The sequence below is a fragment of the Sinocyclocheilus rhinocerous genome, unplaced genomic scaffold (genome assembly GCF_001515625.1).
Source record: "Sinocyclocheilus rhinocerous isolate Xijiao unplaced genomic scaffold, SAMN03320098_v1.1 scaffold2537, whole genome shotgun sequence".
Classification (NCBI taxonomy): Eukaryota; Metazoa; Chordata; class Actinopteri; order Cypriniformes; family Cyprinidae; genus Sinocyclocheilus; species Sinocyclocheilus rhinocerous.
The window spans coordinates 85,501-97,979 of record NW_015625621.1 but is presented as its reverse complement, the minus strand read 5'-3'; the positions used below and the strand labels follow the sequence as shown (position 1 = coordinate 97,979).

General features: G+C 43.2%; 1 protein-coding gene and 1 long non-coding RNA gene across 2 annotated transcripts in view; one reads left to right on the top strand and one right to left on the bottom strand.

Moving 5' to 3' along the window:
• Positions 1–12,479, bottom strand: part of LOC107705090 (voltage-gated potassium channel subunit beta-1) — a 56,847-nt gene that overhangs the window by 10,266 nt on the left and 34,102 nt on the right. The window contains exon 7 of the mRNA XM_016508239.1: positions 1,782–1,868. Within this exon, the coding sequence (XP_016363725.1) occupies positions 1,782–1,868 (87 nt within the window). The remainder of the gene's footprint in view (positions 1–1,781; positions 1,869–12,479) is intronic.
• On the top strand, positions 7,085–10,423 carry LOC107705100 (uncharacterized). Its single transcript, XR_001636040.1, has 2 exons — positions 7,085–7,204; positions 10,353–10,423. It is a non-coding gene; the product is annotated as an uncharacterized LOC107705100 (long non-coding RNA).

The following is a 12,479-nucleotide window of genomic DNA, read 5'->3' as shown; positions in this document are numbered from 1 at the left end:
GCCGAAAATAGCAAAAAAATCTCTTTCGGTGTTCGGCCGAATAATATGTACCGAACAATGACTAACGCGATCAAATAGAGGCACGCACTAATGCAGCAAACATGTCGGCAGTGTGAAAGTATTTAAAACTATCAGAGAAAGACGCAGAAATCATTACAAGCACAAAGCAACGACAGCGCGAGTCTGTTTAGTGCTTCATATGTCTCCGATGAGAAGAAAGAGGTGGCGGTTGCTGGTGGTTAGGCTACTGTATGATGATTGAAATCGCGAAATGGCCTCAAACGATTAGTAAATAAACTGCAGAATGTTATATTTTCTATTGCTCGCACGAATTGCATGTATTCTGACAGCGCTGCACAAGCTCGCGGTGCCAGGGTTCTAAGTTCATAGCGCGAGGAAAATCTGCTCTGAAACTGTGTTACTCGTCAGTTGCTCAGTAACATTTTTGTGAATTTTCTTAAAGGCATGTGACAATGTGATACGTGCGACAAACATCTTCCCAAATTCGTAATGAAAATAATTTATAAATATGCTGTTGTCAACAAAAAGAAGCACTGAGATCTTCCTGCGAGTTTCTGCCAAAATAAAAGCAGAGAAAAAGCAACAACTTCATCAACATTCATAAATGATAGTATTGTAATTTTACTGTTCTGTAAAATAAAATAAAAAAGTAAGACAATAATAATGATAATAATAATTACCCTACAACAGCTCTATTAATACATTTAACATTCACACATAGTGTTCAAATTGGGATCTGTAATATATTCTAATGTTTTAAAAGAATTCTCTTCTGCTCAGCAAGACTGCCTTTATTTGTACAGTGAAAAAATACATGCCTGATTCAAGTCTCAAAAATGGCCTAAAAATATTATTTTACTAACTTATTATTTTTAAGTTAAATTGTGCTTTGTTGGTATAATGTCTGCTAGAATGTTAACGGAGACATATTATGCCCCCTTTTACAATATGTAATATAAGTCTCTGGTGTCCCCAGAATGTGTCTGTGAAGTTTCAGCTCAAAATACTCAGATCATTTATTATAACATTTTGAAAATGCTTATTTTGAGTGGAAGCAGAAACAGGCTGTTTTTCGTGCCTGTCTCTTTAAATGCAAATGAGCTGCTGCTCCCCGGCCTCTTTTCCAGAATAAAGCTGCGCCTTTACAGCTCGTACCTGCTAAAAACATCGGTTATGGTTCTGATTATCATGTTTATCGCGCTGAAATCATGCGTTTTAAACCATATGAGTTTAAACTTCTGATATACGGTTTTCTGACAGCACACATCCGAAGCACACGGACAGAAAGCTGCTGTCACCGCATGCGAGTACTAAACTAAATTCTCATTCACATACAAGTTTATGTTAAATACACACATGAGTTACAAAAATAGTCGGTTATGTCTGTGAAGGTAAACTTAAAACCTGGAAAAGTCAGATTTTCATGATATGTCACCTTTAAAAAATGTTCAGTGTTAAGTAAATATTTTTAAATTGTTGTTTTGTAATTGATTTTTTTATTTGAAAAGCAGGACAAAACAGTAAAAAGCACATTTTGGCTATTTAAGTTATGCAATGGTGAAAAAATAGCAAAATAGGCCTGCATGGGGGAAAAAATTGGAAAAACCATGTTCGGTATTCGGCCTTCGGCCAAGAATTTTCATTTCGGTGCATCCCTATAAGAGACTACTTTCAAAAACATCTTACCAAAAAAAATCTTACCAACCCCCAGTTTTTTTAACTTTTGATCTGGCTACCCTCATTTTAATGACCAAACTTACCCTCCATCGGTGTGTTACTATCAGGCCGGTTGGCGAAGACCACATCTACATATTCCAGCTGCATCCTCTGCAAAGAGCCCTTAAGACCTGAAAGATGAGATGTATATTGCGAGTCAGTCTGGGTATTTGTTTGCTTTCAAAAAAGAAATCTGTTATCTGTTTATCTGTAGCATTTTTATATAGTTATTCATTAGGGACATGTTAGTTCTAATTAACAAAACGTTACATGCTCTGAGAGACAGCAGTTTTCATAACATGAAGAATTTCAAGCCCTCATAACATCAGGACAAACTTTCCCCACTTAATCAAGCTCTGCAGACGAGGGACCCCCAGCTGCGGTAGTCTGGTGGACTCTGTAGTAATCAAGTTCTTCCCCAGGGATCATTCATTCTTTGTGTCTCTGTCTTTAATTCGGCAGAGTGCTGGATTGATCGTCAAGTGTAATGAAGAGAGTTTGGGACTGGATTCCCTTCTGTGTCCACCTCTAGAGGTTCACTCTGACAGGGTCAGCATCTTGAGGTCAGCTGAGACTTTACAGTCAATAAATGATGGTGGTTGTCAGCAGCTTGAGACACAGTGAGCCAAAGAGAGATATGCGATTATATAGTGCAAAGTAGCACAACAATGTCAGTATAACTGACAACATCCTATCTTTCTAATGACATCCCAGTGTAGATTTATTCAGTTTGTTTCAGCACAGCTGAACTATTGCTTTATGTCCTCTTTCTCTAGATGTGTATGTGTGACTGCTTAGATCAATTCAAGAAAAAGGAATCCACATTATCGTTGAAAAGTTTGGGGTCTGTTGGGTTTTTAATGTTTTTGAAGGTCTCTTATGCACATCAAGGCTTATTTGATCAAAATACAGTAAAACAGTAAAAATATAGTGAAATATTATAATTGAAAATAGTTTTTTCTCTTTTAATATATTTGTAATAATGTCATTTTTCCTGCAAAGCTTTTTTTCAGCAGCTGTTACTCGAGTTTTATTGTCCTTCAGAAATCATTATATTATGCTTAATTGGTGCTTAAGATATTTTATTAATTGTTATCAATGTTGAAAACAGTTGTGCTGTTTTGTTTGATGAATATAAAGTTCAAAGTTAATTTTTTAATTTTATCTTTCTGACCCCAAAACTTTTGAAATGTATCTTAAATGCACAAAGCAACTACTTTTTACATTTGCATAAATGACAAATAACAGTATCCAAGATTTTTTTTGTACAATAACGTTTTATTGTTTTTAATTTTAAATTCTTAAAAATGTACTCTTAGAAATGAACTCAGGTACAGTCCATATGGTACAAATGGTTTATACTATTTACAACAAAAATATAAATTTATAAATGACTCTAAAAATGTCAAATGGTGTGGACAAAAATAACATTTTCCTCACACCTTGAAAACATGTACAAATCTTAATCACTATCATTAAAAAGGTGTTAAATATATTTGTCAAGGTAAATGTGTCAAAAATGTGTCCCAAAGTCTCAATCCACCCTTATCTGTGTGTATATATGTATGTGTGCTTTGCAGCCTGACTAGACCAATGATTGAACCAAATCCAGTGGTATAAATATAATACGGCCGGCGTGTTCACAGACATGCTCCAAATGCAGGGAGCTGCAGGTGGGCGAGAGCAGTGTGTATCCGGAGCTCTATGTTTGTAAAATAGGTGTCTGGCCCCAAAATTGCTGGCATGGAAGAAAAATAAGGGCCAGTGTGGAACAGCACACACAACCAGTAATTCATCCTCTCTGTAACCCTGAATATCTAGGCCAGAGGTGTGAATTATTTCCGTACTTTCACACCAAATGTAACTCTGACCCTACTGATAGTATCTACTGTATGCAATAGAACATAACTAGCTTTTTCAAGCAAGTAGTTCACCCACAAATAAAAGGGACTCATTATTTACTAAAGCACTTTATTTGGCCTTCCGGAAGTAGATGCAATTAGGAATCATTGGTTAAGATTTATTTACAACAGAACAGCACAACCCAGATGTTCGAATTTGTGCAACGCATTTTATGGACGACAGTTTTTTGAACCTAGTACCCAAGAAAGGCGGTGGGTTACGACCAATCGTGGACCTGCGAGTTTTGAACCGGGCCCTTCATCGGCTACCGTTCAAGATGTTGACGCAGAAACGCATCTTTGGGTGCGTCCGTTCCCGAGATTGGTTTGCAGCGATCGACCCGAAGGCGAGAAGAATGTCCCTTTCGAACGTTGTTGTCCATCCAATAGACAACAGCGAGCGATGTCAAAGGTGCAGAACAATCAGATACACACCTGACACTCACGGCTGGGAGACAGTGATGGCTCTTTGGCTGTTGGTTGCCTCCAGGAGTGGTTGTGGTGCCGTGGTGGATGCTGTAGCAAGGTGTCAAGGCTGTATCACCTGTCATCCTGAAGTGAGTTGGTCTGGGTAAGATGGCTATTTTGGGTGTCGTTTGCTAGTAGGCTATCCGTGGTACCTGCGTTTTGGAACAGCTGGGTTGGACTCTCACTGGTGAGAGTGCAGGTGTTTCCGGGGGTCGCAGGGAATTGTTATGGAGATTTTGTAGTGTGAAGAGAGTTTCAGACTGACCTAGTGATGATGGCAGGAGGGCAGAAGGTGGTTGTTAGCCCTCTGTTTTGCTCGAACGTCACTAGAAATCTGATGTTTGCAGCATCGCTTGGCTCTTGTGGCGGCACCGACTTGAGCTTGCCTGAGTTGTGTTGGTAGAGGTTTCGCTGTTGGGCATGTGGGCCCGTTGCTCCATCCAACGTTGTCTGGCTGCTTCTGGGGTGTAGACTGGTTTTAAGGGATGCTCCTCCCTTGGAGGGGTCGGATGCTGTGTTGCGTCAGGCAAGGAGTCAGAAGTTTTTCCTTCTCAGTACTCCTCAGTTGAGTTTTGTTCAAGGAGCTCTTTTGCTAGTGTCAGCAGCTCCTGTAACTCAGATGTAGGCGTGTTCAGCTGTCCTTGCGTAGCCTCCGTTCGGCACCTGTGTGAAGGGTGTGGAGGAGGATGTTGTGGTGGACTGCTGTTGGACATACCGTGGTGTTTGCAGGATGAGGATGCCCTTTTCCATGGCTTGTCCCAGTGGTTGGTCTGGAACCTGGGTCTGTTGCCATGGTGATGGCTCTGTCCTCTTCTGGCTAGGGGCTTTCTGTAGAAGGGTTTTGCATTGTGGCAATGCTGGGTGCCTTCTGGTGCCCGCTTTGGATTCTGAGTTGTGAAGTTCAGAATCAGTGGGGTCTGACAAACACCTTTAGTGGAGGCCTTGTGCTTGTTAAAGGCCTTCTGTGTCAGGTTACGCAGCTGTTGATTAGGCATTGTGCGGCAGGCCATAATGCCTAAATGGTGACTTACAATAGGATGGAGGTTTCAGAGGAAAAGGCTCTTGAAGCTGGTGTCCCAGGGTAATTGCGAGCTTTGGGGAGTTTCATGTCGGCCCTGTTTGGTGTCTAGGGCAGCGATCAGTCCGGGGGTCTGGGCCTGCTTGCCAGGGGAAGTTCTGTGTCGTGTTTTCCCTGTCTGTTCACCTTGTGGTCTGCAAGCATATTTCAGTTCATTTGTGACATTGAATTCACCTTGGCTTCGTTTGACTTTACCCCATTTGGTGTTTGGAGTTGTCTCGTTGCTGAGCCAGCGACTTGTATTTCAGCTCGGGCTGCTTGCAGGTAGCATTCACAGGTGTTGTTTCGGTTCGCCTGAATTAAACTTTTTCCTTCTGCAGCTGCAGAGGTTTTCAGGGAGCTGACTTGTGAAGTGCCAAGCAGAAGGCTTTGGCTCCCACCCTTCGTAGCTGTGTACAGGGGTGAGGGGGCTTGCACTGCTGGCGGTGTGATGTCTTTTACGTGAGTGCATGCGCACTTGAGTCTATGCGCAGTCGGTAGGACTGTTTCAATTCTTTCTGAACCATGTCAAGCTCCTCTTTAATGTTGCAGAATTGCTGAGTCAGGGTTTGGATTTCAGCTCTGGCTGCATGCAGATGGCCTTCTAAGGCCTTAGCTCTGGTCTCTCGCTCATTAAGTTCCACATACGCTGTTTTTAACAGTGATTTTGTGTGAAACAGTTCTCTTTCCAAGTCCTGTCTGATGGCTTTTTCCAGCTGCGCTTGGTGTCCAGCAGCTGTTAGCGCCTCCTGAAGACTGGTGATTTCCTTCTGTTGCACCATTATGTAAGGTTCCTTGCATCTGTTCTGTGCTTTCTTTTGTTGAGCAGGTGTCAGTTCTCTGTAGAACTCTGTGACTTGCAGGTTCAGTTCATTTACCTCCTGTCTGGGGCCCTTGAGGGTGTGGGCCAAGGAGAGGATGATGTTGGTCAGATCCTGGTGGTTCAGGCTGGGTGTCAGGTGTCAACTTGTGTCGCAGTTCCTTTCTCTGCTGTTGCAGGTCGTTGGCTGCTTTGGGCTGAAGGATGTCAATCACAGTTGCCTGCTGGGTTTCCAGGTGGTCCTGGTGAGCTGGCTGGTCTGGATGTCTGTGGGATGTCTGCGACATACTGGCACACTCGTGGGAACACCAGAGAGAGAGAGACACAAGGCAAATGCATGTACGTACAAAGGTGTTAAGCTATCTGCATGGGGAACAGCTGTGTAGGCCGTGTAAGGTTGGTTCGATGCTAGGTCTCATGAACCAGTGTCTATGATTTGTATGTGATCTCGTATCCATTTTATAAATTCATACACATTTAGTGACGCATTTAATATAGGGAGGAGGCATATTTACAAGTCTCCTATTGGTCTTTAAGTTTACTGAAATATAACGTATTTAAAAAAACCTTAATATTTAAGGGTATTAGGGATCGTTGATTGCCTTTAATTGATTACACTGTAAATAACACATTGGCTGTTGGTTTGGTAAGGTGTTTAGTTGAGTTGAGTTTTCACTGCACTTACACTGTTCTGACCAGCAGGGGTTATCAGCACCGAGCGCTTCGAATCAGTGAATCATTTGTGGCACAATTGATTCATTTGATTCAAAGCCTTGAGAAGCTTTGTCTCTCCCATCACTAGTTCAAAATCAATGTCCCTTAGTCTAAAAGGTGCCAAGGTCTGTAGTCTTTGGTTTAAATGTTACACTCTACACTTAAACGGGTCTAAGTATTGGCTGAGTGCTAACAGCTATCAGTTGATGTAGAGGGCTTTAACTTGTATGCGTTTAGGGCTGCTGGAGAGCTAGCTTTGGCTACATGCAGTTGTTTGTTTACACAAAGGTCTGTGAAGTGGGTGCTGTTATCAGATTAACCCGTACGTACAAAGGTGTTAAGCTATCTGCATGGGGAACAGCTGTGTAGGCCGTGTAAGGTATAGCTGGTGAGGGGCAGCTAGTGAGGTAGGGTGCTATGTTTTTGTGTTCGTGAACACAAAGAGAGAGTTTGAGTAACTTTGTTGAGGGGGCTGTAAGCAGAGGTCAGCTGATGACCGGGCTATACGTGTGGTCAAACTATTACTCAAAGCACTGATGGTTCACAGGTTTGGTCACTATGAACAAAACTGAAATAAAATAATAAGATGAAATCAAAAAGGAAAAGGAAGAAGGAGGATTTTACCTATTTAGTTTTTGTTAGGAGACATGGCTAAGCAGCTGTCAGTTGTGGGTGATGCTGAAATAGACTAATAAGCCTAGGGTTAGACTGTTAGCTAAGCTAGCAGGGACACACCAAATACCTCGAGGTCAAAAAGAAAAAGAAACAATGGGAAGTGTTCTTAGTTCTATCTGGGCCTACATTGTGTTGAACAGTAACTGCACTTCAGTGTACTAGGCCTGGCACTGAGGAGTGAGGAGAAGTAGAGAGGAAACAGGGATTAGGCTACTAATAACCTGTATAACATCAGTTGCTAAAGGATCGTTGATTGCCTTTAATTGATTACACCTTAAATAACACATTGGCTATTGGTTTGGTAAGGTGTTTCGTTGAGTTGAGTTTTCACTGCACTTACACTGTTCTGACCAGCAGGGGTTATCAGCACCGAGCGCTTCGAAACAGTGAATCATTTGTGGCACAATTGATTCATTTGATTCAAAGCCTTGAGAAGCTTTGTCTCTCCCATCACTAGTTCAAAATCAATGTCCCTTAGTCTAAAAGGTGCCAAGGTCTGTAGTCTTTGGTTTAAATGTTACACTCTACACTTAAACGGGTCTAAGTATTGGCTGAGTGCTAACAGCTATCAGTTGATGTAGAGGGCTTTAACTTGTATGCGTTTAGGGTTGCTGGAGAGCTAGCTTTGGCTACATGCAGTTTGTATTACACAAAGTTCTGTGAAGTGGGTGCTGTTATCAGATTAACCCGGAAGAGTCTGCTCACACTTCCGGGGTCACGTGTTGCTAGGAGACCAATGCAAGTGGTGATGTAGGCTGTAGCAAGGTGTGGGTCCTCGAGCTTATGCAGCAGGTGTCGAGGCTGTGTCACCTGTCATCCTAGTGATGATGGCAGGAGAGCAGCAGGTGGTTGTTAGCCCTCTGTTTTGCTCAAACGTCACTAGAAATCTGATGTTTGCGGTGTCGCTTGGCTCTTGTGGCGGCACCGACTTGAGCTTGCCTGAGTTGTGTTGGTAGAGGGTTCGCAGTTGGGCATGTGGGCCCGTTGCTCCATCCAACGTTGTCTGGCTGCTTCTGGGGTGTCGACCGGTTTCAAGGGATGCTCCTCCCTTGGAGGGGCCTGATGCTGTGTTGCAGCAGGCAAGGAGTCAGAGGTTTGTCCTTCTCAGTACTCCTTAGTTGAGTTTTGTTCAAGGAGCTCTTTTGCGAGTGTCAGCAGCTCCTGTAACCCAGAAGTAGGCGTGTCCAGCTGTCCTTGTGTAGCCTCCGTTCGGCACCTGTGTGAAGGGTGTGGAGGAGGATGTTGTGGTGGACTGCTGTTGGACATACCGTGGTGTTTGCAGGATGAGGATGCCTTTTTTCCATTGCTTTTCCCAGTGGTTGGTCTGGAACCTGGGTCTGTTGCCATGGTGATGGCTCTGTCCTCTTCTGGCTAGGGGCTTTCTGTAGAAGGGTTTTGCATTGTGGCAATGCTGGGTGCCTTCTGGTGCCCGCTTTGGATTCTGAGTTGTGAAGTTCAGAATCAGCAGCGATCAGTCCATGTTCAGACTCTGGGTCTGAGAATTCCTTTATGATGGCTTGTTTAAGCTGCTGGTGAGGCTGCAGGATCAGTTCCTTTGATGTCCTCAGGGTCTCTGCAGTATTTAGGTTGCCAGATGTGTTGTCTCTGGCCAGCTCGTTGGGGTCTGTGGGGTCACACGGTGTGTGTGTCTGCAGTGATCCTCTGGAAAGGTCCCTGCCCCACCCCCTTGTGGCTGCTGGTTGGTGACGTGTGAACAGTGGGCTCTCGCCCCCCCTCGCAGGTTCGGACTCTTGGCTGAGGTGGTGGGCCTGCTGGCCAGGGGAAGTTCTGTTTCGTGTTTTCCCTGTCTGTTCACCTTGTGGTCTGCAAGCATATTCCAGTTCATTTGTGACATTGAATTCACCTCGGGCTGCTTGCAGGTGGCATTCACATGCGTTGTTTCGGTTCGCCTGGATTAAACTTTTTTTTTTTTCTTCTGCAGCTGCAGAGGTTTTCAGGGTTTTCAGGGAGCTGACTTGTGAAGTGTCAAGCAGAAGGCTTTGGCTCCCTTTCCCCCCTTTCGTAGCTGTGCACAGGCGTGGAGGGCTTGCACTGCTGGTGATGTGATGTTTAGCAGGCTGTCTTTTGCTTGAGTCTATGCGCAGTCGGTAGGACTGTTTAAATTCTTTCTGAACCATGTCAAGCTCCTCTTTAATTGCTGAGTCAGGGTTTGGACCTCAGCTCTGGCTGCATGCAGCTGGCCTTGTAAGGCCTTAGATCTGGTGTCTCTCTCAGTTAGTTCCACATATGCTGTTTTAACAGTGACTTTGTGTGAAACAGTTCTCTTTCCAAGTCCTGTCTGATGGCTTTTTCCAGCGGCGCTTGGTGTCCAGCAGCTGTTAGAGCCTCCTGAAGATTGGTGGTTTCCTTCTGTCGCACCATTCTGTGAGGTTCTTTGCATCTGTTCTGTGCTTTCTCTCGTTGAGCAGGTGTCAGTTCTCTGCAGAATTCTGTGACTTGCAGTTTCAGCTCATTTACCTCCTGTCTGAGGCCCTTGAGGGTGTGGGCCGAGGAGAGGATGATGCTGGTCAGGTCCTGGTGGTTCAGGCTGGGTGTCAGGTGTTCACTTGTGTCGCAGTCTCGCTGTTCCTTTCTTTGCCATTGCAGGTCGTTGGCTGCTTTGAGCTGAAGGATGTCCATTACAGTGCTCTGCTAAGTTTCCAGGTGGTCCTGGTGAGCTGGCAGGGCTGGATGTCTGTGGAATGTCTGCGACATACTGGCACACTTGTGGGAACACCAGAGAGAGAAAGGGGCAAGACAAATGCAAGTACGTCCAGAGGTGTTAAACTATCTCTATGGGGAACGGCTGTGTAGGCCATGTAAGGTATGAATAGCTGGTGAGAGGCAGCTAGTGAGGTAGGGTGCTATGTTTTTGTGTTCGTGAACACAAAGAGAGAGTTTGAGTAACTTTGTTGAGGGGGCTGTAAGCAGGGGTCAGCTGATGACCGGGCTATACATGTGGTCAAACTATTACTCAAAGCACTGATGGTTCACGGGTTTGGTCACTATGACAAAACTGAAATAAAATAAGATGAAATCAAACAAAAAAAAGGAAGAAGGAAGATTTTTTCCTATTTTAGTTTTTTTTCTAAGAGATATGGCTAAGCAGGTGTCACTTGTGGGTGATGCTGCAATAGACTTCATAAACCTAGGGTTAGACTGTTAGCTAAACTAGCAGGGACCCACCAAATACCTCGTCAAAAAAAGAAAAGAAAAAGAAACAATGGGAATTGTTCCTAGTTCTATCTTGGCTTACATTGTGTTGAACAGTAGCTGCCCTTCAATGTATTAGGTCTGGCACTGAGGAGTGAGGAGAAGTAGAGAGGAAACAGGGATTAGGCTACTAATAACCTGTTTAACTCATTAAGGAAACAACAGTTGCTAGAACTACTGTAATCCTATACAAAAAGCGAAGATGGTGATGGTAAAATAACTAAAGTAAGGTAAAAGTAAAACAAAACAAACAAAAGGGGTCCTAATAGCTGTAGGAAATTAAAAGGGAAAGTAAATATAAAAAAATAAATAAATAAATAAAATAAATAATTTTTTTTTGATTTAATTAAATCTCAAATTTAATAAAAATCAATTTAGCTGAATTGGTACATTTGTGCTAAACAAATGTAAATAAATGCAATAAAATTAAAGAGAGGTAGAATAAAGTCAAAACAAAAATAAACAATAACACAAGTAAAAACCAAAGTATGTGGGGAGGGACCGGCCGAACTGAATCCAAAGAGGAGGTGATGGCATCAACAGGAAGTGACACCAGGAGTGACGGGGATAGAGAGAGAGAGAGAGAGAGAGAGAGAGAGTAGTGGTTAGAAAGTTACACTTTAGACACCTATCTAAGTGTTAGTCGGATGCTAACAGCTAGCAGTTGAGGTAAAGGGCTTAGCTTAAGAGTTAGCGTTGGTTACACGCAGTTCTTTGTTTACACACAGGTCTGTGAAGTGGGTGCTGTTGTCAGATTAACCGGAAGAGTCTGCTCACACTTCCGGGGTCATGTGTTGCTAGGAGACCAATGCAAGTTCACATCACAGCCTAAGCGGAGCAGTGATTGATCTGTGCTGTGAGCATGCATAGGAAACTCACATGTGGTCAGATGAGGTGTGCTCCATCATGACATCACATGCAACTCATTCACAAATCAAAACAGCACGTTCACTTCACAGGCAATGGTGAATTCATAGTTAGCTATGCTAGAATAACACCATTAATTTGACGTAAATGTTTCACATGAGCGGATCAATATGAATACAATGATACGTAACACATAATAAGGCCTTAAATCAGTGAAATGAGGAGCATCGCTCAGATCACCTACAACAGTGCTGAAAGTGGGGATTTCTTCGCCCAAGATCAGACTGATTTATTCTGGTACCATTTAAGTGGCAAATGCTAATCTGAGATTCTTTCCTCAGAGAAGATTTGTGTTCTGTTAACAACTGAAATTAGGATTTCTTCGCTAATATCAGGTTAGTTTGTTATCGTACGATTTGAACATGCATTATAGCATTGAAGAACTTCTGTACTGTTTGTAGGACAGTGCATTCAAGCTATAGTTTTATCTGATTTTGATCAGAAACTGGTACGCGCATGTATAAGAAGTTAATAAAAACCCATGGGACAAACACACAAGTCTGATACTGAGTCTGCTTGCAAATAATGTTTAAAACGACGCCACCGTTCTTCACCATAGTATGTTAATGTTGGGATGTTTCTGGCTAGCTTGTCATGATCTCTGGGGGTCACATCATGCACTGCTGCAGGGATTCTCAATTCTGGCAACTTTGTCTAAGAGCTCAGAATTAGCTGTTCAATAGTACTTTTGTATGGGAAAGTTTCCTTTTCAGGTCCTTTCTGGCTGCCTTTTCCAGTTGCTCTCGCTGTTCAGCAGCTGTCAGAGCCTTTTGAAGTCTACTGATTTCCTCATGTAACTCAATTCTGCTGGGGTCCTTGTGGGATACCGACGTGATCTGTTGCTTGAGATCATTTACCTCCTGTTTCAGACCCATGAGGTTGTGGGCCAGGAAGATGATGATCTTGGTGAGCTCTTTGTAGCCATAACTCTCGCTTGAGTCATGAGTCAGTAGTACTCTTCCCTTGT